The sequence below is a fragment of the Gymnoscopelus braueri genome (genome assembly GCF_963280865.1).
Source record: "Gymnoscopelus braueri genome assembly, chromosome: 19".
Taxonomy (NCBI): Eukaryota; Metazoa; Chordata; class Actinopteri; order Myctophiformes; family Myctophidae; genus Gymnoscopelus; species Gymnoscopelus braueri.
The window spans coordinates 37683581-37703959 of NC_137621.1; the positions used below are offsets into that span (position 1 = coordinate 37683581).

The following is a 20379-nucleotide window of genomic DNA, read 5'->3' on the forward strand; positions in this document are numbered from 1 at the left end:
TAGCAGTTAACAAGTTGAAGTTGTCCTCTTGTGTTGTGTCTCTAACAAAGTCCCAGACTTATATACATATACAGTATTGATATAACTGATGTCATAAATCTGACGTCATAGACCGGCTCCAAGGACTAACTATGGGTATTGATGAACATCTACAAACCGATAACCCGTTACGAAGCTGGGGTACCCAGCGTTGCCTGGGTTATTGCGTGGGTGAAATAGACATATGGGCCCTATAATTGCCACTGCTTTACCCACACCCGCTGCCCACTAGCTGTGATTTACTGCCCGCTACCCGTAAATTACGGATAAGGGAGCTGGCACTGTCCCTAAACGGTAATTTGCGGCCGCTATACCCGCTATTCATTATGCCGACTCCGTTATTTGTGCTTTGAGGTGTGCCCGTGGGCGTGTTGTTGCATTATCCCCAGAATTACTATTTTGGCCACACACGTTTTGGGAAAGCGCACAGCGGAATCTAAAACCACCCGTAATGCCAAATTTGTTTGGTAGAGCGCGCGCCTGCAATGGACATGTCGGTAGTTGGCCCGGGCGTACAACGGCCCAACATTCAAAGGCTCCCTATCTCCTAATTCTCAACGATTCTCTGTGATTCTTTTCCTATAATCTGTAGAAGTGATAGTGTCAATTCCTTGTGTCAATTGTGTTTATATAAGATGATAGTCTATTCAAAGAAGACAATTTGCGCAATGCAATGCTCTCCAAATTACACACTTCAGTTCAACGGATTACAAAAATATAAAATTCTCTCTAATCAGTAACATGTACTGTAGGTGATACTTAAAAAAAAAAACAAGCCCAAAAGAAGCGACTATAGGCTACATGAGCACTTCAAACCTATATTATGTCGGCCATTAAACAATGTGCATATTTATATATGTTGGCTATTTGAAAATAGCCTATCTACAAGCTCAGAACCGCAACCATTATTTACAAGCAACTTTACAGAGCCCAACGTGGCTTATAATAAGCAGACCTGGCAACACTGGCAGAGAGGGAGAGAGGAGAGCGTAAGATTGCATTGGGGATAATGGCTTACGCAGTTTTAATGTAACGGTTAGTGCAGGTGTTTTGCGGATAAGGCAGGGGTCCCAAAATAGCAACTTTTGCACGGGAACGCCCCTTGCGCACGCCTAAATCCTCAAATAGTGGGTTTAGCCAGTGTGGCCCATTACAGGTACTTTGAGATCAGCTTATGATGTCAATAGTATGATGTCAGTACTGTGACGACAGGCATCTTCAGCCCAAGCTGCTTGTCCTTTGACTTCTAGTGTAGAATTAGCTCAAGGAAATGTTATACTAAAGTATAAATTGGGTCCTTGACTTGAAAAAGTTTGAGAGACACTGCTCTAGTCTTAGTGAAACAGACCTGAGTTGCAACTGTAGTTGAACTGTTTTTTTTCGCCAACACCAAATCTCTTCGCCCAAAAATAGCCGATGTACACGATCGATCTTCTAGATCGGCTATTTTTCGCTAACGTCCCCCCACCCCAGAATCTGGATGCTGGGGTTCAAATGGCTAATGTAGTGGGATCTCAACCCACGTCCCCTCTATATATTTGTCTGTCTCCTTCATAGCTTCAAGTCCCTCCAGAAGCCGTTGGATGGGCGGCGAGCCCAGCTGGAGGCTGCAGTGGTTCTGTTTGGCTTTTACCATGATGTGGACCTGGAACTGAGCTGGATCTCAGAGCACTACCCCTCCTCTGGACCCGCGGGATACGACAACTCACTGGCTGGAGCCATCAGCCTGCAGCAGAAACACAAGGTACCGGGAATACTCCAAACACAAGGTACCAGCTGTGGTGGAAAAAGTACTGAAATGTTTTACTTAAGTAAAAGTATCAATACTGCAATGTAGAAGGACTCTGTTACAAGTAAAACTCCGGAATTAAAAATTTACTTGAGTAAAAGTACAAAAGTATTGGTATAAAAATGTACTTAAAGTACCAAAAGTAAAAGTACAAAAATGTTTGAAAATAGCAGATCTACAAGCTCACAACGCGTTGCGATGCGACGCGTTGCCGCATCGCAACTTTCTTTTTAAATCATCCCCGCAAACTCTCCCCCTGCTCCCTAAAACCCCCAGTATACCAAGAATATGACATGGTACATGGTACTAGTTATATTACAAGTATATTTATAAGTGTGTGTGTGTGTGCGTGCGTGTGTGTTCTCAGGAGCTGCAGGCGGAGGTGAACGGCCACCGTAAACACCTGAACCGTGTCTTGGAGAAGGGGCGGAGCTTGGCCAAATCCAGCCTATCAGGCCGAGGGGAGGTGGAGCAGAGGTACTTCTAAATCCAGAGCATTTTACCTTCAGTTTGAACATGACAGAAAATGTACATGTCCATAGCATGAGATCTAGTTTTATTGATCTCAGAGGAGAGATAGCATATCATATCACGCAGCACAACAACAAACTTGACAACTTGTACCGTAACTACCGACGTAGGGCACCTCCATTCTATGGGAGAAAAGAATGGAAGTGTACGGAGATGTGTGACCGTACCCTTACTAACCGTGACCTTGACGACTATCTTAGAATTCTCTAAAGGCCAACTGTGCTGAAGACTAAACCTACAGCTCTGGACTAATATGTAAATGTGTGTGTATGTTGTACCTGCAGGTGTAGCCACTTGACAGCAGAGTGGGAGGACCTAGAGGAGGCCTGTGACAAGAAATCGGCTCACCTGAATAAGGCTGTCACCAGAGAACAGGTACACACACTGTGTGTGTGCGTGCGTGCGTGCGTGCGTGCGTGCGTGCGTGCGTGCGTGCGTGCGTGCGTGCGTGCGTGCGTGCGTGCGTGCGTGTGTGTGTGTGTGTCAAGAAAGAAATAACACAGCCTGGTGTTTTGTGTGTCTAAACAGCTTGCAAAATACTGTTCTGTCTCTGCTGTCATTGGTAGTCATATAAGGTGGAGACGCTACTTCTACCCATGAGACATGCTGTACTATCTATATGTTTTGTATTGTGAAGGACTAGTCCAGGACTTGGTTAATTACTCTGCTGCACCATCAATGTTTGTGTCTTTGTAATGTTTTCTTCTATGTGGACATGAATCAGTTCTTAAAAAGTGTGTTTGTGTGTGTGTGTGTGTGTGGGTGTGTGTGTGTGTGTGTGTGTGTGTGTGTCTGTGTGTGTGTGTGTGTGTGTGTGTGTGTGTGTGTGGGCGTGGGCGTGGGCGTGCGCAGTTGTTGTTAGACTGTGTCGAGTTGGAGTCCAGACTAACCGAGTCTCTGAGTCTGGTCAATAGTGAGGAGTACGGCAAGAATCACCAAGCAACACAGAACCTCATAACGCAACACCAGGTAACACACACACACACACACACACACACTAGGGGTGTGCAGATACACTAATTTCACAATACGATACACGATATTGGGCTCACGATATCGATACGATATGATATGTGGCACTTTTTTATCATGAAAATATATGGGGGGGAAAAAGCTTATGAAAATATATGGGGGGGGGGAAGCAAATGTAAAGGTATAATTGCAAAAAACGGAAAAAGTAAAAAAAATAAAATAAAAAAAAGCCAAAACGATACATATCGTCACGAAAACGTATCGTGATATATCGCAGGACGATATATCGGCACACCCCTAACACACACACGCACACACACGCACACACGCACACACACTCAGGCTCCATCACAAGACACTGAGCATAATGTCATCATTAGATCATCCTTTTTATACTAGTGCACACAATACACAAGTACTGTAATATAAACACACAAATAACACAACATATGGTATATTTAGCCATGTGCTGGCAATTCGTTTTTCTGCTACATTAAAGGGGTAGTTCACCCCCAAAATAACTTTTTTTCTATGGATTACTCACCCCATGGAGCCTTGAATTCATGGATATTTTTTTGTTGTAGTCGCATTCCTTCCTTTATTATTTGATTATAATAAATTTGTCCCCATTGATTCCGGTAGGAGACACAAATGCATTTGTGTCTCCTACCGGAATCAATGGGGACAAATTTATTATAATCAAATTATTGGCTTAGGAATGTGACAAAAACTAAAAAATATCTATGAATTCAAGGCTCCATGGGGTGAGTAATCAATAGAAAAAAAGTTATTTTGGGGGTGAACTACCCCTTTAACAATCTCCTCTCCTCTTCCCCCCCCCCCCCCCCTCTCCTCTCCTTCTCCTCTCCTCTGCCAGGTTTTGGAGGGTCAGTTGGAGGTGATAGAGGGGGAGGTGGAGGACTTAAGGGAGCAGGTGGAGGATGCCGTGCACAGATGGAGCCTAGAGGAGCTAAACAGACCTTACAGCCGCCTGAGCAGCCTCAACAAACAGTTACAACACCTGACTGCCATAAGGTAGTAATTCTAGTAATAATTCTACAATTACTGTATTACTCCAGCAACAAAGTTGGACGGGGGTTATGTCTTCCCCACGTTCCGTTTGTCCGTTTGTCTGTGTGTTAGCAGGATGTCTCCGAAATGTACGAACGGATTTGCATGAAACTTTGTAGAAAGGTTTGTCATGGGGCAAGGTATCCGAAAAGGGGGGCATCGAAAGGGTCTCAACAAGGCATTTATCTTCCAAACACGTCCACACCATGAGAGAGAAAATAATTTTCATGGGGCAATGAATAATTGATTAACTTTTCACGCTAACTGGCCGAAGGGGTGTGTGCTGGTGGGTGTGTTCTATGACAAAAAGGATGGATACATGTAACACTACAACACTTTAAGGATATGTTTCTCAAAGTAGAACTGATTATCTTTTCATACTGATTGGTAGCCGACCTTCCTGGGTCACTTTGGAATGTCTCCAAAGAGGGCCTGTGTCATCATGTGGGGTGTCATCAAACTTGTCTGACCATGGACTCGCTGGTTGACCCCTGGGGTCATGCCAACTTTTGTTTTTCTAATTTCGCCAAATGATGCTTTGTTGAGTGTCATTGGTCTTGGCTCGTAGCTAAACTCATTGGATGACCCCTTGGGTCGTGGCCACTAACTAACTAAGTATTAACTAAGTAACTACTAGTACTGTAGTTGTACTGTATTACTACTACTACTACTACAAATACTTCCACCACGACTGCTACTGTGGCTATTTAGTCATACTTTATATCTGTGTGTGTGTGTGTGTGTGTGTGTGTGTGTGTGTGTGTGTGTGTGTGTGTGTGTGTGTGTGTGTGTGTGTGTGTGTGTGTGTGTGTGTGTGTGTGTGTGCGCGCGCACACGTGCTCGCATGTAGGGGTCAGAGGTTGAGGGAAGTTTTGTTGCTTCATGAGTTTACTGCTGAATGTTCGGAGCTGGAGGACTGGATCAGTAAGCAGAGACAGACAGCATCATCACAGGACCTCGGAACCGACTACCAACATGTCGTGGTTAGACAGCATTTTATTCTATTTTAACACAATGAAATTGACCTACCGTACCTCCATGTCTTTATCGGTAGGGTCAGGGTTCGATTTGCTGTGGGGGTCACACTGAAATACATGCACTTCCTTTTGGGAAATGTAGACTGTCTGTGAAGTTTGATATTTATGTTTGATTATATCATAATGAAAAATGTACTCTGTGTGTGTGTGTGTGTGTGTGTGTGTGTGTGTGTGTGTGTGTGTGTGTGTGTGTGTGTGTGTGTGTGTGTGTGTGTGTGTGTGTGTGTGTGTGTGTGTGTGTGTGTGTGTGTGTGTGTGTGTATAGTTTCTGCGGGGGAAGTTTGAAGCGTTCGTGAAAAAGCAGGAGGTGGAACAGGAGAGACTGAGGGGCTGTGAGGAACTGGCACACACCCTGATTAAAAACAAACACCCCCAAACTAACTCCATCAGAGACACACAGCAACAACTCAGGTGAGTTCATAAGTGAGTCAATCTGTTAGTTAGTTAGATAGATATGGACTGTTGGGTAGGTTAATTAATCTGTCTGTCTGTCTGTCTGTCTGTCTGTATGTCTGTCTTTGCATCAGGTCCTCATGGGAGGACCTCCAGATGTTGTGTAGTGAGAGACAGGACCAGCTACAGAGAGCAGAAGAGTGTCATCGTTTCCATAGCGATCTGACTGATGCTCTGACTCACATACAGGTAGGTAGCAACCTCCAGTACCCTCCTGCTGGCAGATGCTGTACTTTATATTCTGATAGGGTGTTGCCGTAGAATGAGTCAGTGCATTGCTCAGGTGAATGTAAAGTCAGGAGAGAAATATTAATATGAATGAAGATAATTATTGTTATTAGTTGGTGGGTCACAGAGAAACAATGAAGTCTTTATTATTTTGCCTTTTGCTCTCTCTCTCCTCTCCCACCCCTGCATCTGTCTCTCTGTAGGAGCAACAACAGAGTATCCCAGAAGTCATAGCAAGGGACTTAAGAGGAGTGACATCACAGACGAGGAAACATGAGGCTCTGCTTCACCAACTGGCCGCTACTGAGCTACAGGTGGACAGACACGAACAAACCCCCCCCCCCCCCCCCCCCCCACACACACACACACACACACACACACACACACACACACACACACACACACACACACACACACACACAGACATACTTCATCAGCTTTGTCTGTGTGTGTATTAGCTCCAGGAACTGCTCGATTCTGCTGACTCCATCTTGGAACTCTGCTCTCCAAACATGAAACTCCGCCTACAAGAAGTACAACAGGAAGTGGTGGAGAGATGGGAGGAGCTTCGTCTTGTCGTTGAGCAGAGGGAGGCGGAGCTAAAGCTAGCAGAACAGAGATACCTCTTCCTCAACATGGTGGGTATCCATGGTCTAACCACATGTAGCCCGCTGGTCTAGGATCACATTCCACAAGGGATGTGTCTCTCTTACGCTGTCTCCCTCTCTGCTTCCCTGCTGTCTGTCTCTCCTACACTGTCTACCTCTCAGCTTTCCTACTCTCTGTCTCTCCTACACGGTCTCCTTCTCAGCTCTCCTACTGTCTGTCTCTCCTACACTGTCTCCTTCACAGCTTTCCTACTGTCTGTCTCTCCTACACTGTCTCCTTCACAGCTTTCCTACTGTCTGTCTCTCCTACACAGACTCCATCTCAGCTTTCCTACGGCCTGTCTCTCCTACACTGTTTCCATCAGCTTTCCAAATGTCTGTCTCTCCTACACTGTTTCCATCTTAGCTGTCCTGTCTGTCTAAAACAGAGGTGGTCAACCATGTCTTTTTGATCTAGCAGTAGATCAGGATTAACCTCACTCCGTCAAATGGAAGAAGCTTGCGACACACATTTTGTTTCACAGCGTACTTGCATCTGAGACTCCGGGCGCAGAATCGATGACAGACGGAGTTTCATTTTTTCAAGCTACTAGGCAGGTGATTGGATGATCCCGCCCCTAGCAGCCGCTGATTGGTTCGTATGCGCGGTGGTTCGGGCAGCTTTACTCTGTGAGCAATCCCAGACCCTCCTTCCTGAAACCAAATGCAAATGAGATTTCCGGAGGGAGGGGGGTTTACCAGGCTAGATCAGGATGGGCCTCTAAGTAGATGAAGGGACAATTTGAAAAACCCAGACAAAGACATCCATTCATTGTAATAACACCTTTCTCCGCAGATAGTCAGACTTTTTTATTACTATTAAATGCTTGACTTATTCTTTGCATTTGCAGCCTATAATATAAGACTTAAAAGCAGACGTTACTTTCAGTGTCGACTTGGCTGGTAATTGTACACAAAGCGTAGCGGAAAAGATTGCCCACCCCTTGTATAAAACTTGATATAAGATACATGTATAGGTACATGTACATGTATGAATGTATGAACATGATGTTAGGTCACCAGTAGTATATTAACTCAATAGATTAACCATAAGCATGCTCTATTTTACTACAAGCAGTTTTTGCTAATATTCAGTTATGAGGTCAAATGATCTGACAATCAGTGGCAGCAGATAATAATGTGCGTTCGTGCATGTGTGTGTACATGCGTGTGTCTTTCTGTCAGCTCCAACGCATGTGATTGGACGCTAGTGATGCAAACCTCTCCCTCTCCCCTCAGGTCCAGGACTACTCCCTGTGGTGTGGTCAGGTTTTGGGAGGCATGGCCGCTGAGGAGAGCATTAGAGACGTTACCACCGCCGACCTCCAGTTGGCGCAGCACCTCCAGCTTCGAGCGGAGATGGACGCCAGGCAGACAGCCTATGAGCAGGCCGTCGGCATGGGAGACGAATTACGGCAACTTGACAGGGAACACAGGAGCGAGGTGAGAGGAGGCGACAGGAGGAGAGGAGAGGAGAGGAGAGGAGAGGAGAGGAGAGGAGAGGAGGTACTGAATGTGGGTTCTTTTAATTCTATCAGGTAACAGAGAAGCTGAGATCTCTCCACGCGGAGAGAGAAAAGTTCGAGGAGGAATGGGACAAAAAACACATCTGGTTAGAAACCACACACCTGGAACAGGTGTTCTACAGAGACATTAACAGTATGGAGAAGATCAGCAACGCACAGCAGGTACACACCGTGCCTGTGTGTGTGTGTGTGTGTGTGTGTGTGTGTGTGTGTGTGTGTGTGTGTGTGTGTGTGTGTGTGTGTCTGTGCGTGTGCGTGTGCGTGTGCGTGCGTGTATACATTATGGTTAAAACAAGCAAAGTCCAGTGAATAATGCACTGTACCTGTGTATGGCACCTTAGTTTAGTTTTTTTTTTTTTTTTTAGTTTTTTATTATCTCAGGTAATTTGTAAATATGTAGATAACTTGTCTGGCCTTCTGTTGCTCTCTTGTTTTGATCTCCTTCCCACTTGCCCCCCACCCCTCTTCTCCCCCCCCCCCCCCCCTTCTTTCTATGGAAACTAACGTTGCGATGGGAACGATGTACAAAAAAGAATTTCACCCACTTTTTTACCTTGTAAACCTGTGATGTGACAATAAAACTGATTCTGATTCTGATTCTGATTCTGTATGAACATCTTAACAGCGTCAATTCTCAGCCGATCTCATGATAGCCTTGGATAATGCCTGTAACCATAGCACTGTTTACTACACACCACAGATGGCAGCTATAGCAGCTTTAGAAAGTGTTTTTTCTCACTTGACCAAATATGCATGAGCTTATCCATCAGGTAGTTATAAACCAACACCGACAGCAACGGCAAAAATATGCATTTTCACACTGTGGAGTACAATAATTTAATTGTATTAAATCATCTGATCAGACCTGTGTGTGTGTGTGTGTGTGTGTGTGTGTGTGTGTGTGTGTGTGTGTGTGTGTGTGTGTGTGTGTGTGTGTGTGTGTGTGTGTGTGTGTGTGTGTGTGTGTGTGTCTGTGTGTGTGTAGATTCAGTTACAGAGCAGTGCTTTGGGCAGTACAGTAGATGAGACGGAGGGATTGATCAAACGACATGAAGCCTTTGAGAAACTGATCAGCTCCCAGGATGACAAGGTCTGACCGCCTCAACTGCCCAACTGTACCATAGACCTGCTGTGATGTGCCATACTGTAATACACTGACTGCATCATAACATATTTTGCCATGCTGTAAATATAGTGTATCGAGTATCACCCATGTATAGGTCAATATACCCAAGGTTTTTCAGCGACGAATGTCCGGCGATAATTTGATTATCACGTACCCATAGTTTTATTTATTCACAAAGCGGATGAGAAAACAGAATTGGAGATCTGCTATTTCAACATTTTGATGAATTTATACACAATGAATGGAAACGATTCTGACAATTATGCAAAAAATGGACTAATTGTGATTACCTCAAATGATTGTGATCGGGCGATTATGTACTAATCGTGACAGGCCTGCGTGTGCCTCTGTCCAGCTGTCCTCTCTCAGAGAGCTGGCGGACAGACTGAAGAGGAAACTCAGCAGAGACAAGACGGGTCAGATCCAGGACAAGCTGCGGACCCTCCTCCAGAGGCGTGATAGGATCAGGGAGCTGTCCGTCAAACGCAGGGAAGAACTGCAACTCTCCAAACTGCTGTGTATGTTCAACCGTGATGTCGCCGAGGTAACTATGAACTAGCACAGTGGTCTCAACCTTTTCAGGCTGCCTGCTACCCCCCAAAATAATCATATTTGAACTGGGGACCCCCCACCCCGACAAGCACTTGGAATTGTAGTAGTTGAGGAATTACTTTTAGTTCCACAGATAAATATTGTGAAAATAGCCTCGCAACGCTAGTCGTGAGCTTGTAAGATATGCTTTTTTTTGCCTCTTTCTTATATTATTTGACAATTTGACCAAAGTTTGACCAGTTTTTATAGTATAGTTTGTTGATTACTTTTGATGCAGTAATGGTCTTTTTTCATTTAATTTCTTTTCTTGGTATTAAAAAGGTCTTAAAAGTCCTGAAATTGTCACTTTACTGTCATCTGGAGACCCCCCCCAAAAAAGACCCACATGTTGAGAACCACTGAACTAACCAACCAGCCAAAGAGGACCTCTTGTTTTATCCTGCTCACTGACTGTCAAACGAACTCTAACCCTTACTAACCAATAATTAATCGATTGACTGAATAAGTCAATGGCTAGATGATACAATTGATGACTGACTGTTACGATCCTTAGTCTAGGGAATGAAAGGACCTTGACATAAGGTTGGCAAGTGAAATGTAGTTTTATTGTTTTGACCTTTTTCTTGTTATTGCTCGGAAAGTGAAAGTAGTAATACAGGTTTACATTAATAAGGCAGTGAAACGTAAACTTAAATTATATAAACATGGAAAATGACCCCAGTGCAAAATCAATAAATAAATATAACAAACTAACCTATGCTTTGAAACCCCTACTTAACTTAACTTCTACCAAATCAAAATTACATTAATTCCCTAATCTAAGCTAATTTCCCTAATCTAAACTGAAACAAAATGGTGGCTGGTTCACAAAAAGCTGGCACTGGTGGTCAAACAAACTCAGAATTATGGTTAAAATTACTCCTTTAGAATCTCAACACTACTTCAGTAGGTTCAACTTAAACAGGGTGCAACTTGAATAAGGTGTCACAGAGCGCACAAAATACAGAGGGCTACCAAACTTTTAGCACCCAAAGTATTGACTTGAGATGGACAGCATGTAGCCGCACTGACAGCTACCACACATTGCCAAAGATCACTGGTGCTGCCAGCTCTTAAATAATGGGGAGGCGTCCTTCTGATTGGTCCATCTCCTGATTGAAGGTCTCCTCCCAGCCAGGTCTTCTCCCATGCAGATCCTAAACTGAATGCACTGCATGCTGAATGGACTACCAAATAACCTTGCAATAAATAATATAATGAAATAGAAAGAACCCTCACATGTAACACTTACTAAAATTACTGGCTGGCTGCTAGCCAACGAGCCAACTAGCCAATTTACTAGCTAATAGATTAACGTATTGGTCTGTTTGTCTCTTTCTGCCTGACTGCCTTTGTCTCTGTCTGTCCGTCCATCTGTCTGTCTGACCATCTGACTCAATCCCTGCCTGTCTCTCTCTTGGTCTGTCTGTTTTTCAGGCTGAAGCGTGGGTGTCAGACAGGAAACAGAAGCTGTCAGAGGACAGTAAAGTTGACCTCAGTGATCTGCGCACCAAGATGAAGCTACTACAGAAACACCAGGTGTTTGAGGCTGAGATACTGGCTCACCGCGACACCATCGCCTCTGTTCTGCTGGTAAGACTGGGGAGAGGAGGGGAGAGGGGAGGAGAGGAGAGGAATGAAAGGGATGCAATGGATGGAACGAGTGCAGAGGAGATGAAGAGGGAAGGGAGCTGTGGAGTGTGGAGGTGAAGAGATGAGATAGGGTAGAGGAGGTGACATATAGCTTTGGTTCTCAAAGTGGGGTCGTCGTCCCCCCGGGGTCCACTGACATACAGGAGAGGAGAAGAGTGGAGAGGACAGGAAAGGAAACAGGAGTAGAGAAGTGAAGAATACACTGCCACTGTACATTCTGGAGCAGTCTACAGTCTACTTTGATCCTGGCTCCTGGCCTCATGTCGAAGTGTCCTTGAGCAAGACGTTGAACCGCTAACTGCTCCTCAGTGCTGTATAATAACTGCCCAATGCTCCTAAAATATTCCAATTATATGCAAATCTCTCCCTCCTTCTCTCTCTCTCTCTCTCTCTCTCTCTCTCTCTCTCTCTCTCTCTCTCTCTCTCTCTCTGTCTCTCTCTCTCTCTCTCTCTCTCTCTCTCTCTCTCTGTCTCCTCCAGGCGGGTGAGGAGCTGGTCTCCCTCCATCACCCACGCTGTGAGGAGGTGCAAGGGAGCGCGGCGGCCCTGGAGAGACGGTGGGAGGAGTTGAAGGTTGCCGTGGGCGACCGCGGCAAGCTTCTAGAACACAACAGAAACTTCCTGGAGTTTCTGCAAAAGGTTGAAGAGGTGGAGACATGGATCAGACAGAAGGTAAAGCCATCAACAGACGCAGGGATAGACAGACAGACAGACAGACAGACAGACAGACAGACAGACAGACAGACAGACAGACAGACAGACAGACAGACAGACAGACAGACAGACATCAACTTAAGCGTGTGTGTGTGTGTGTGTGTGTGTGTGTGTGTGTGTGTGTGTGTGTGTGTGTGTGTGTGTGTGTGTGTGTGTGTGTGTGTGTGTGTGTGTGTGTGTGTGTGTGTGTGTGTGTGTGTGTGTGTGTGTGTGTGTTCAGGAGGTGATGGTGAATGTCGGAGATGTGGGGACTGATTATGAACATGGAGTCCAGCTGTTGAAGAAACTCAGTGAGTTCAGAGGAACCGCATCAGGGGTGAGACCAGAAAACACAACACAACACAACACAACACAACACAACACCACACCACACCACACCACACCACACCACACCACACCACACCACACCACACCACACCACACCACACAACACAACACGCGACTAACGAATACAGGTTGGCCGAGGCGCCTGTGTGTTCCTCCACATGCGTTATGTCCTCCCTGTGAAACACCTCACTGTTGGGTGTACTGGAAGAGACTTGTTGTCTACACCAATGGCTCTCAACCTTTTCTGGATCAGGGCTCACTTCTGGATCAGGGCTCACTTGAAAAACGTATTCAATCGCGGCCCACCCATCTGGCCTCATGCGTTTATTTTAATGATCAATCAATCAATCAATGTTGTGTTGGATCAATATACTTTAAGTTCCTGATTATCACAATGAAAACAAAATGTTCAAGGTTTTAAAGAAAACATGCCATGATGTTTTTTTTTTTTTTTTATTATATTTTTTTATATTAATGTTAAATTATCAAGTGTATTGCCAATTATTTGGGGGCCCACTTGTAATATCCTCACGGCCGACCAGTGGGCCCCGGCTCACAGGTTGACAATCGGTGGTCTGCACCCTCCTCAAGACCACCCAGCAGGGGGCAGCAGTGACACGGAGTACATGAAGGAATTGGCATGAAGACTAAATTGAGAGAAAACACTAAAAACAAACAACCACAACACTATGGTGATGATGATGATGATGTCTCTATTATATATTTATAAAGTTTATTATTATTATTATTATTATAGGAGGTGACCGTGGATGATGCTCACATCACAGCCATCAACAGACTGTCCGGCAGACTGGAGAACACACACAACACTAATGAACTGAACACTGTCCGAAAGAGAAGACAACAGCTTAATGACAGGTGACACACACACACACACACGCACACACGCACACACGCACACACGCACACACAGATAGACATGATTTTAAAGTTTTGAGCAAATATATTGTGCTCCTCTCCTCTCCTCTAGGTGGAGTAAGTTCCATGGAGATTTGAGCAGTTATAAGAAGAAACTGCAGGGGGCGCTGGAGGTGCACTCCCTGATCAGAGACCTGGAGGAAGTCCGAGACAGAGCGAATGAGAAGGTCTGCCCTGTAATTTCTAAGCTGTCCATCCATCTCTCTCTCCTATACCGTATCCCTCTCAGCTTTCATTATGTCTCTCCTACACTGTCTCCCTCTCAGTTTTCCTACTGTCTGTCTCTCCTTCACTCACTGCCATCCTTTCAGATTTCCTACTTTGTCTCTATCCTAAACTGTCTCCTTCTCAGCTTTCCTACTGTCTGTCTCTCCTACACTGTCTCCCCCTCAATGTTCCTACTCTCTCTCTCCTACACTACTGTCATCCTCTCAGATTTCCTACTGTCTGTCTCTCCTAAACTGTCTCCTTCTCAGCTTTCCTACTGTCTGTCTCACCTATACTGTTTCCCTCACAGCTTTCCTACTGTCTGTCTCTCCTACTACACTATCGATCATTTTTCAGAGGGGATTTTTCTGACGTGTTGATGATGATCTCTCTCTCTCTCTCTCTCTCTCTCTCTTTCTCTCTCTCTCTCTCTCTGTCTCTCTCTCTCTCTCTCTCTCTCTCTCTCTCTCTCTCTCCCTCTCTCTCTCTCTCTCCAGCTCCTATTGTGTCAGGTAGAGGACTGTGGTTGTGACGTGGACAGTGTAGAGAACCTGATTAGACGACACGAGGAGACCGAGAGAGAGGCCGGAGTCATCCATCAAAGATCAAAGGTGAGGCCGAGCTCCACTCGATTTGTAAACCTCCCTCTCCATGTAGGTTAGACTGCCTGTGACCAGGATATGTTGTGAACGGAACAGGTTCTGGACCAACAGGCCAGTGACACACTGAAGGCTGGGACGGTCCTGTCTTCAAGACTGAGAGACAAACAGAAAGAAGTCAAAACAGCACTGAAGACACTGGACCAGGAGGTCAAACTCAGGTCAGTGCCATGACAATGAGGATGATGATGATGATGATTATAATTATTTGTGGTAGCAGTAGTATAATTGATTTTGGTTGCAACTAAAATAGTGGTAGATTAGTAGCAGTGGTAGTAACAACACAGTAGTGATAATTGTAACAGTAGTAATGATAGAGATTGAAGTAGTGGTTGTAATAGTTGTAGCGATAGCATTTGTATTGGCAGCTTTAATCGTAGTAATAATAGCAGTAGTAGATAGTACATTCTGGTTTTATTTGAGCTGTCGAAAGTGTGCAACTAATCTATTATAGTGAGGATATTTGTCTATGTACAATTTATAATTACAATTCACATGTATCTTACTCTGTCACTATTTATTCACCAGAGGGTGTTTGCTATAGGCCAACTATGCAAAGTTGTAAACATCCATGTTGCCTTCTTTAATTGTTTGATTCCATATTACACATTCTACAGTCAATTTTTAAAGCATTAGATGGGCTTATGGGAAATGTTGTTTTTAGGAAGGAGAGACTACAGGGAGCCCATCAGCTGCAGCTGTTTAAAGCTAACCAGCGCCTCCTCCTGGAGTGGAGTGTGAAACAGGGACGTGAGATGAATGAGAAAGGTCTTCCTAAATCAAGGACTGAGGCTGACAAACTGCTAGTGGAACACCAAGACTGGAAGGTAATAACGAAACATGTATTAGCTCTAACATCTCATGTGCACCTTGACTTTTCATAACTTGTTCAAACCTTTTGAGCTTTATTTTTGTGTAAGGTGAATTGACATCTTCATATGTACTGTTCTCTGTCAATGTTATCTGTCTAAAGGTTTACAGAACACTGAACCAGCCTCATTACACCTTTTTTGATTGATTGATTGATATGTTTATTGACAATGTACAGAAAATACATACAATTATACACCACCATCAAAAGGATAAAATGCAAGAAACATAAAATCGTATTTCCATAGTAAAATGTGTGATGTGTCTGAAAAGAAAAAGATGAGTTAAATTATTATTTTGTTGCTCTCTATCACCCGAGTGACCATTTTTCATTCTCTACTCACACGGATCCGGAGATCACGTCATCTGAAGATTTCCGCCCCGTCAACTTCCTGTTTAGTGTTTTCCTGAAAACAGCCGTATCTTGAGTTGACTTTTTTTGCCCTGCATTTCGCGAGACATGCTATTTTCAACATGCTGTTACAAGGCAAGGGGCGGTCGTGGTTGGATAGCTTTTTCTCTGGGCGACGCACACTGATACCGTTTGTGTTTACAAACGGTCGGACTAGCTACATTAAGATGATCATGTGAGTCTCCTATATGTAGGTTTAGGTTTCGCGATTCTGTGTTCAGCTTATTTCTATAACCTGTCTGTTTCAGACATTTCCATAGTTTTTGCAGATTAGACTTATTTTATGATATTTTGACATAAAAAAAAGTCAGTCTTTGTGACCTTTATAAGACTACTAACCTTGTTTCTGAGTTTTTTTAAATCACTAAATACCTGCTGGTCTCTGGATTTCCTAAACTTAGTGAAGGTGTCATTCCTAATATGTATAGCCTTTACATTTTCAGCATCGAGCTCTGTTCGCGCTTTCACCCTGACTACTTTGACTGGGGCAATTTTGTCCACCACTGATCAAAACAACTGTTTAAAACAGCACCACGCTTTATCAACACTTACAGATGTGCCTTAAAAACTCACACAGAGAGATTATTAGTAAATGGTTATCATTTAAACTTGTTTTTATGTGAATTGTTTTCTGTGTTTGTATGTCTTGGTGTGCAGACAGAGATAGATGCTCGGGGGGAACGTATGGACTCCGTGAGGGACTTTGGGGAGTCCCTGGTTCGCTCGGGTCACAGTTTTAAGTCAGACATCCAGAAGGCTCTAACCCAACTGGAGGAGGCCAGAACTGGACTGACCCGAGCCTGGACAAAACGCAAGACCACTCTGGAGCAGGCACGAGACCTGCAGGTTGGGTCAAATGTCTTATAATTCTGCAATAGAACAGTATATCTTGGTACATTATGAGATATGTTAACATGTACGTGAAGTTAGTATCATGTATGCAATATTAACATATACCTCTTCTCTTCTCTTCTCTTCTCTTCTCTTCTCTTCTCTTCTCTTCTCTTCTCTTCTCTTCTCTTCTCTTCTCTTCTCTTCTCTTCTCTATAGTCATTCCTGTGTGCTGTTGAGCAGATTGAGAGCTGGTTTATTAACAGAGAAGCCCTGCTGGCCAATCAGGAGCTGGGGGTAAGAGCCTTCAACTGCTCTCATCTACCTTCGTATTCCATATCCACACTACTTTGTTGACCTCCTCTCCTCTCCTCTCCTCTCCTCTCCTCTCCTCTCCTCTCCTCTCCTCTCCTCTCCTCTCCTCTCCTCTCCTCTCCTCTCCTCTCCTCTCCTCTCCAGACTTCTGTATCTGAAGTGGAGCAGTTCCAGAGGCAGCAGGTTCAGTTCAAGGAGCTTCTGGAGAACCAGATCCGGCAATTGGACCAGCTGGAGGTCCTGGCCCAGAACATGGTCCAACAGAAGCACTACGACAGAGAGAACATCACCAGCAAGACCAGTGCACTCTGTACCAGGTAGCGACACACACAAACACTGACACACTGACACAACCTCGCAACTAGTTACTGACACAGAGACACAACCTGGGTACTAATTACAGACAGACAGACAGACAGACAGACAGACAGACAGACAGACAGACAGACAGACAGACAGACAGACAGGCAGTAATCAAACCACCAATTCATATTCCATGTATGCCATGTACTGTAGCCTTACTGGGCTAATAAAAATAATGATTTTGAGTCTGTTTCTAAACTAATGCCATACTGTGTGTGTGTGTGCGTGTTTGCACGTGCATTTGTGTGTGTGTGTGGTGTGCGTGTAGGAGGGACAGACTAATGGTGCAGTGTAAATCTCGTCAGAGAGCTCTGGACGAGGCTCTGCAGCTACAACGGTTTCTGTCAAGCAGCTACGAGGTACTCTACTCTGCCCTACTGTGCTCTGTTCTGTTCTACTGATAGCTAGAAAGATAGTTAGACAGCATGACAAATTATGAACAGTTTCTCTTCAACTTTCCCTGTCTGATTCCTGCAGGTGTGTGTGTGGTTGACGGAGCGTAGCGCTGTGGCCGTGGATGAGAGCTGGAGAGAACCGACCAACCTCCAGGCCAAACTGCTGAAACATCAGAGCTTTGAGACAGAGATACTGGCCAACAAGGACAGAGTGGACTCACTGATTAAGGTATGGTCTTCACAAGTATAGCAGTAAAATGATGTGTGTGCGCACGTGTGTGTGTGTGCGTGTGTGCGTGTGTGTGTGTGTGTGTGTGTGTGTGTGTGTGTGTGTGTGTGTGTGTGTGTGTGTGTGTGTGTGTGTGTGTGTGTGTGTGTGTGTGTGTGTGTGTATGTGTGTATGTGTGTGTGTTGGTCTCTCACTTTGTGTCCAAGGGCCTTTATCTTTTACAGGCATCTGTACTATGGTGTACATTCCGGTTGTCCGTGTCGTGTGCAAATGTGTCAGAAAGCAGGAGTCAATAATCCAAATCAGAACAACAAATGTTGCTTTTGGTGATTGATGGCTACTGGCACAAAGGACTGGCCAAGACACCTTGAGTTGTTTGTTCTATATGCTGGTATTACATTGTGTTACATTTTGTACAATATTTGTGTTCCATGTGCTGGTATTACCATGTGTTACATATTGTACAATATGTGTGTTCTGTGTGCTGGTATTACATTGTGTTACATATTGTACGTGCTGATATTACATATTACACATACATGTTGCATGTTGTCTGTCACGTAGGAGGGACAGGGGCTGTTGTCCGGCGATCATGTTTCTGCTGAGGAGAAGGTAAAGTGTAGTCTGAGAGAGCTGACCGACTGTTGGGAGACACTGTTCAACAATTGTAAGGACAAGAAAACACGACTACAGCAGGCCTATCAGGTACACAAACGCGCACACGCGTGCACGCACACACACACACACGCACGCACGCACGCACGCACGCACGCACGCACGCACGCACGCACGCACGCACGCACGCACGCACGCACGCACGCACGCACGCACGCACGCACGCACGCACGCACGCACGCACGCACGCACGCACGCACGCACGCACGTACACAAGGTTTTGTTTACGTTTCTAAAAAAAACTAACATTTTAATTACATATGACGGGATGATTACACATTACATACATCCAATATGGCGCTGCGTTACAATGGAAGTTACCCCTAGATACTACTCCGTCTCTGTGATATAAACTCTGAAACACCCAAGTTATTCAGTCATCACTCTTCAGACCATTTCTTTCTCCAGGGGCTGCAGTTCCAGCGTTCACTGGATGACATGGAACAGTGGGTGGGGTCTGTGGAGAAGGAACTGGCCAGTGAAGACTGTGGAAGCGACATACCGTCTGTTAGTCGGCTGCTGAAAGCTCTGCAGGGATTAGAGGAAGAAGTTGATGGACACCGAGACAGAATACAGGTAGAGCACAAAATGTTTTCTATTCTTCCAGCTACTGTAGGTAGGTGATGATATTAATTTGGTTTTTGATGGTTTTCATCCTAGGGTCTAATGGAGACTTCTAAGAACTTCCTGTCTGAGGGAAACTTCCTTGCTGAAGAGATCCAGAGACGAGTAACGCACACCATCAGCAAGTAAACAAAACCAACAACAATATTACAGACTACAGACTACAGACAAATTCTTTACAAATTCTATTTTTGGTTTAAAATGACCGTTTACATTTCTGGGCAGCCTGGATTTAAGTCCCATGTCTGTCCTTAACAAGCTCCAAGATGTATTTTTTCTGGGGCTGACCTATCAACTCAACTCAAATTGTATTGATAAAGCACATTTACAATAACCAAAGGTCAACCAAAGTCCAATACAAGGTCAGATTTAAAAACAGACAGAATTTTTTTTAAATAGACTTAAAACGAAAAGAATTAAAGAGGCAAAACAAATAAGCCATTACACAACAGGAGTAAGAAGATTTAAAAACTTCTAATGAACAAACATGTAGAGTGCCCAGCCAAAAGAGAACTTCCTTCTAGGGAACACTACAATATTATACAATAACTATTTTTTCCCCAGGTACAATCGTCTGTCTGAGCCCCTGCAGAGTCGCAGGGAAACCCTGGAGGCCTGGCAGCTGCTGTTCCAGTTCTACAGAGACCTAGGGGAGGAGCTAAACTGGATGAATGACAGGCTGCAGAATACCACCAGTAAAGAACTGGGAAACAGTCTGACCACTACTCAACAGATGGTCAAAAAACACCAGGTATTGTTTTACCAACAGTAGTATTTTGGAAATAAATAAATAATTGTAGACAGCAAGTGAAGAAAGATCTAAGAACTGGAGTGATATGATCCACTCTTGGTGTTAGCAAGGACTCAAGCAGCAGTGTTCTCAATCAACTGCAGTCATCTGACCGATTTGATTTGGGAGACCTGTAAAGACACTGTTACAGTAGTCGAGTCTACTGAAGATAAACGCATGGACATATTTTTCCAAATCTTACTGGGACATAATTTTCTTAAGGTGATAGTAGGCTGTTGAAATTCAGGTCTGAGTCTTTTTTCTGATTAGTTGAATATCCTACATTTAAAATGATCTGTTGAGCTCATACCATAGGCGCTAATACCTGAGGAAGTCCAGGGTTCGATTCCCATGCCCGGTGAACCT

At 44.5% G+C, this 20379-nt stretch overlaps 1 protein-coding gene across 1 annotated transcript in view; it reads left to right on the forward strand.

The window, feature by feature from the left end:
- sptbn5 (spectrin, beta, non-erythrocytic 5) overlaps nucleotides 1–20379 on the forward strand; it is a gene marked incomplete at its 5' end in the record, with an annotated part of 81477 nt that overhangs the window by 47152 nt on the left and 13946 nt on the right. Inside the window, 31 exons of the mRNA XM_080414292.1 lie at nucleotides 1597–1783; nucleotides 2196–2305; nucleotides 2644–2734; nucleotides 3212–3328; nucleotides 4209–4366; nucleotides 5253–5385; nucleotides 5705–5850; nucleotides 5967–6081; nucleotides 6324–6434; nucleotides 6579–6758; nucleotides 8007–8210; nucleotides 8306–8455; nucleotides 9279–9383; nucleotides 9775–9963; nucleotides 11448–11603; nucleotides 12144–12335; nucleotides 12598–12693; nucleotides 13462–13583; nucleotides 13696–13810; nucleotides 14348–14461; nucleotides 14549–14670; nucleotides 15174–15336; nucleotides 16449–16637; nucleotides 16842–16919; nucleotides 17082–17254; nucleotides 17569–17659; nucleotides 17778–17924; nucleotides 18489–18629; nucleotides 19008–19175; nucleotides 19260–19348; nucleotides 19788–19974. Coding sequence (XP_080270418.1) covers nucleotides 1597–1783; nucleotides 2196–2305; nucleotides 2644–2734; nucleotides 3212–3328; nucleotides 4209–4366; nucleotides 5253–5385; nucleotides 5705–5850; nucleotides 5967–6081; nucleotides 6324–6434; nucleotides 6579–6758; nucleotides 8007–8210; nucleotides 8306–8455; nucleotides 9279–9383; nucleotides 9775–9963; nucleotides 11448–11603; nucleotides 12144–12335; nucleotides 12598–12693; nucleotides 13462–13583; nucleotides 13696–13810; nucleotides 14348–14461; nucleotides 14549–14670; nucleotides 15174–15336; nucleotides 16449–16637; nucleotides 16842–16919; nucleotides 17082–17254; nucleotides 17569–17659; nucleotides 17778–17924; nucleotides 18489–18629; nucleotides 19008–19175; nucleotides 19260–19348; nucleotides 19788–19974 — 4339 coding nt within the window. The remainder of the gene's footprint in view (nucleotides 1–1596; nucleotides 1784–2195; nucleotides 2306–2643; nucleotides 2735–3211; nucleotides 3329–4208; nucleotides 4367–5252; nucleotides 5386–5704; nucleotides 5851–5966; nucleotides 6082–6323; nucleotides 6435–6578; nucleotides 6759–8006; nucleotides 8211–8305; nucleotides 8456–9278; nucleotides 9384–9774; nucleotides 9964–11447; nucleotides 11604–12143; nucleotides 12336–12597; nucleotides 12694–13461; nucleotides 13584–13695; nucleotides 13811–14347; nucleotides 14462–14548; nucleotides 14671–15173; nucleotides 15337–16448; nucleotides 16638–16841; nucleotides 16920–17081; nucleotides 17255–17568; nucleotides 17660–17777; nucleotides 17925–18488; nucleotides 18630–19007; nucleotides 19176–19259; nucleotides 19349–19787; nucleotides 19975–20379) is intronic.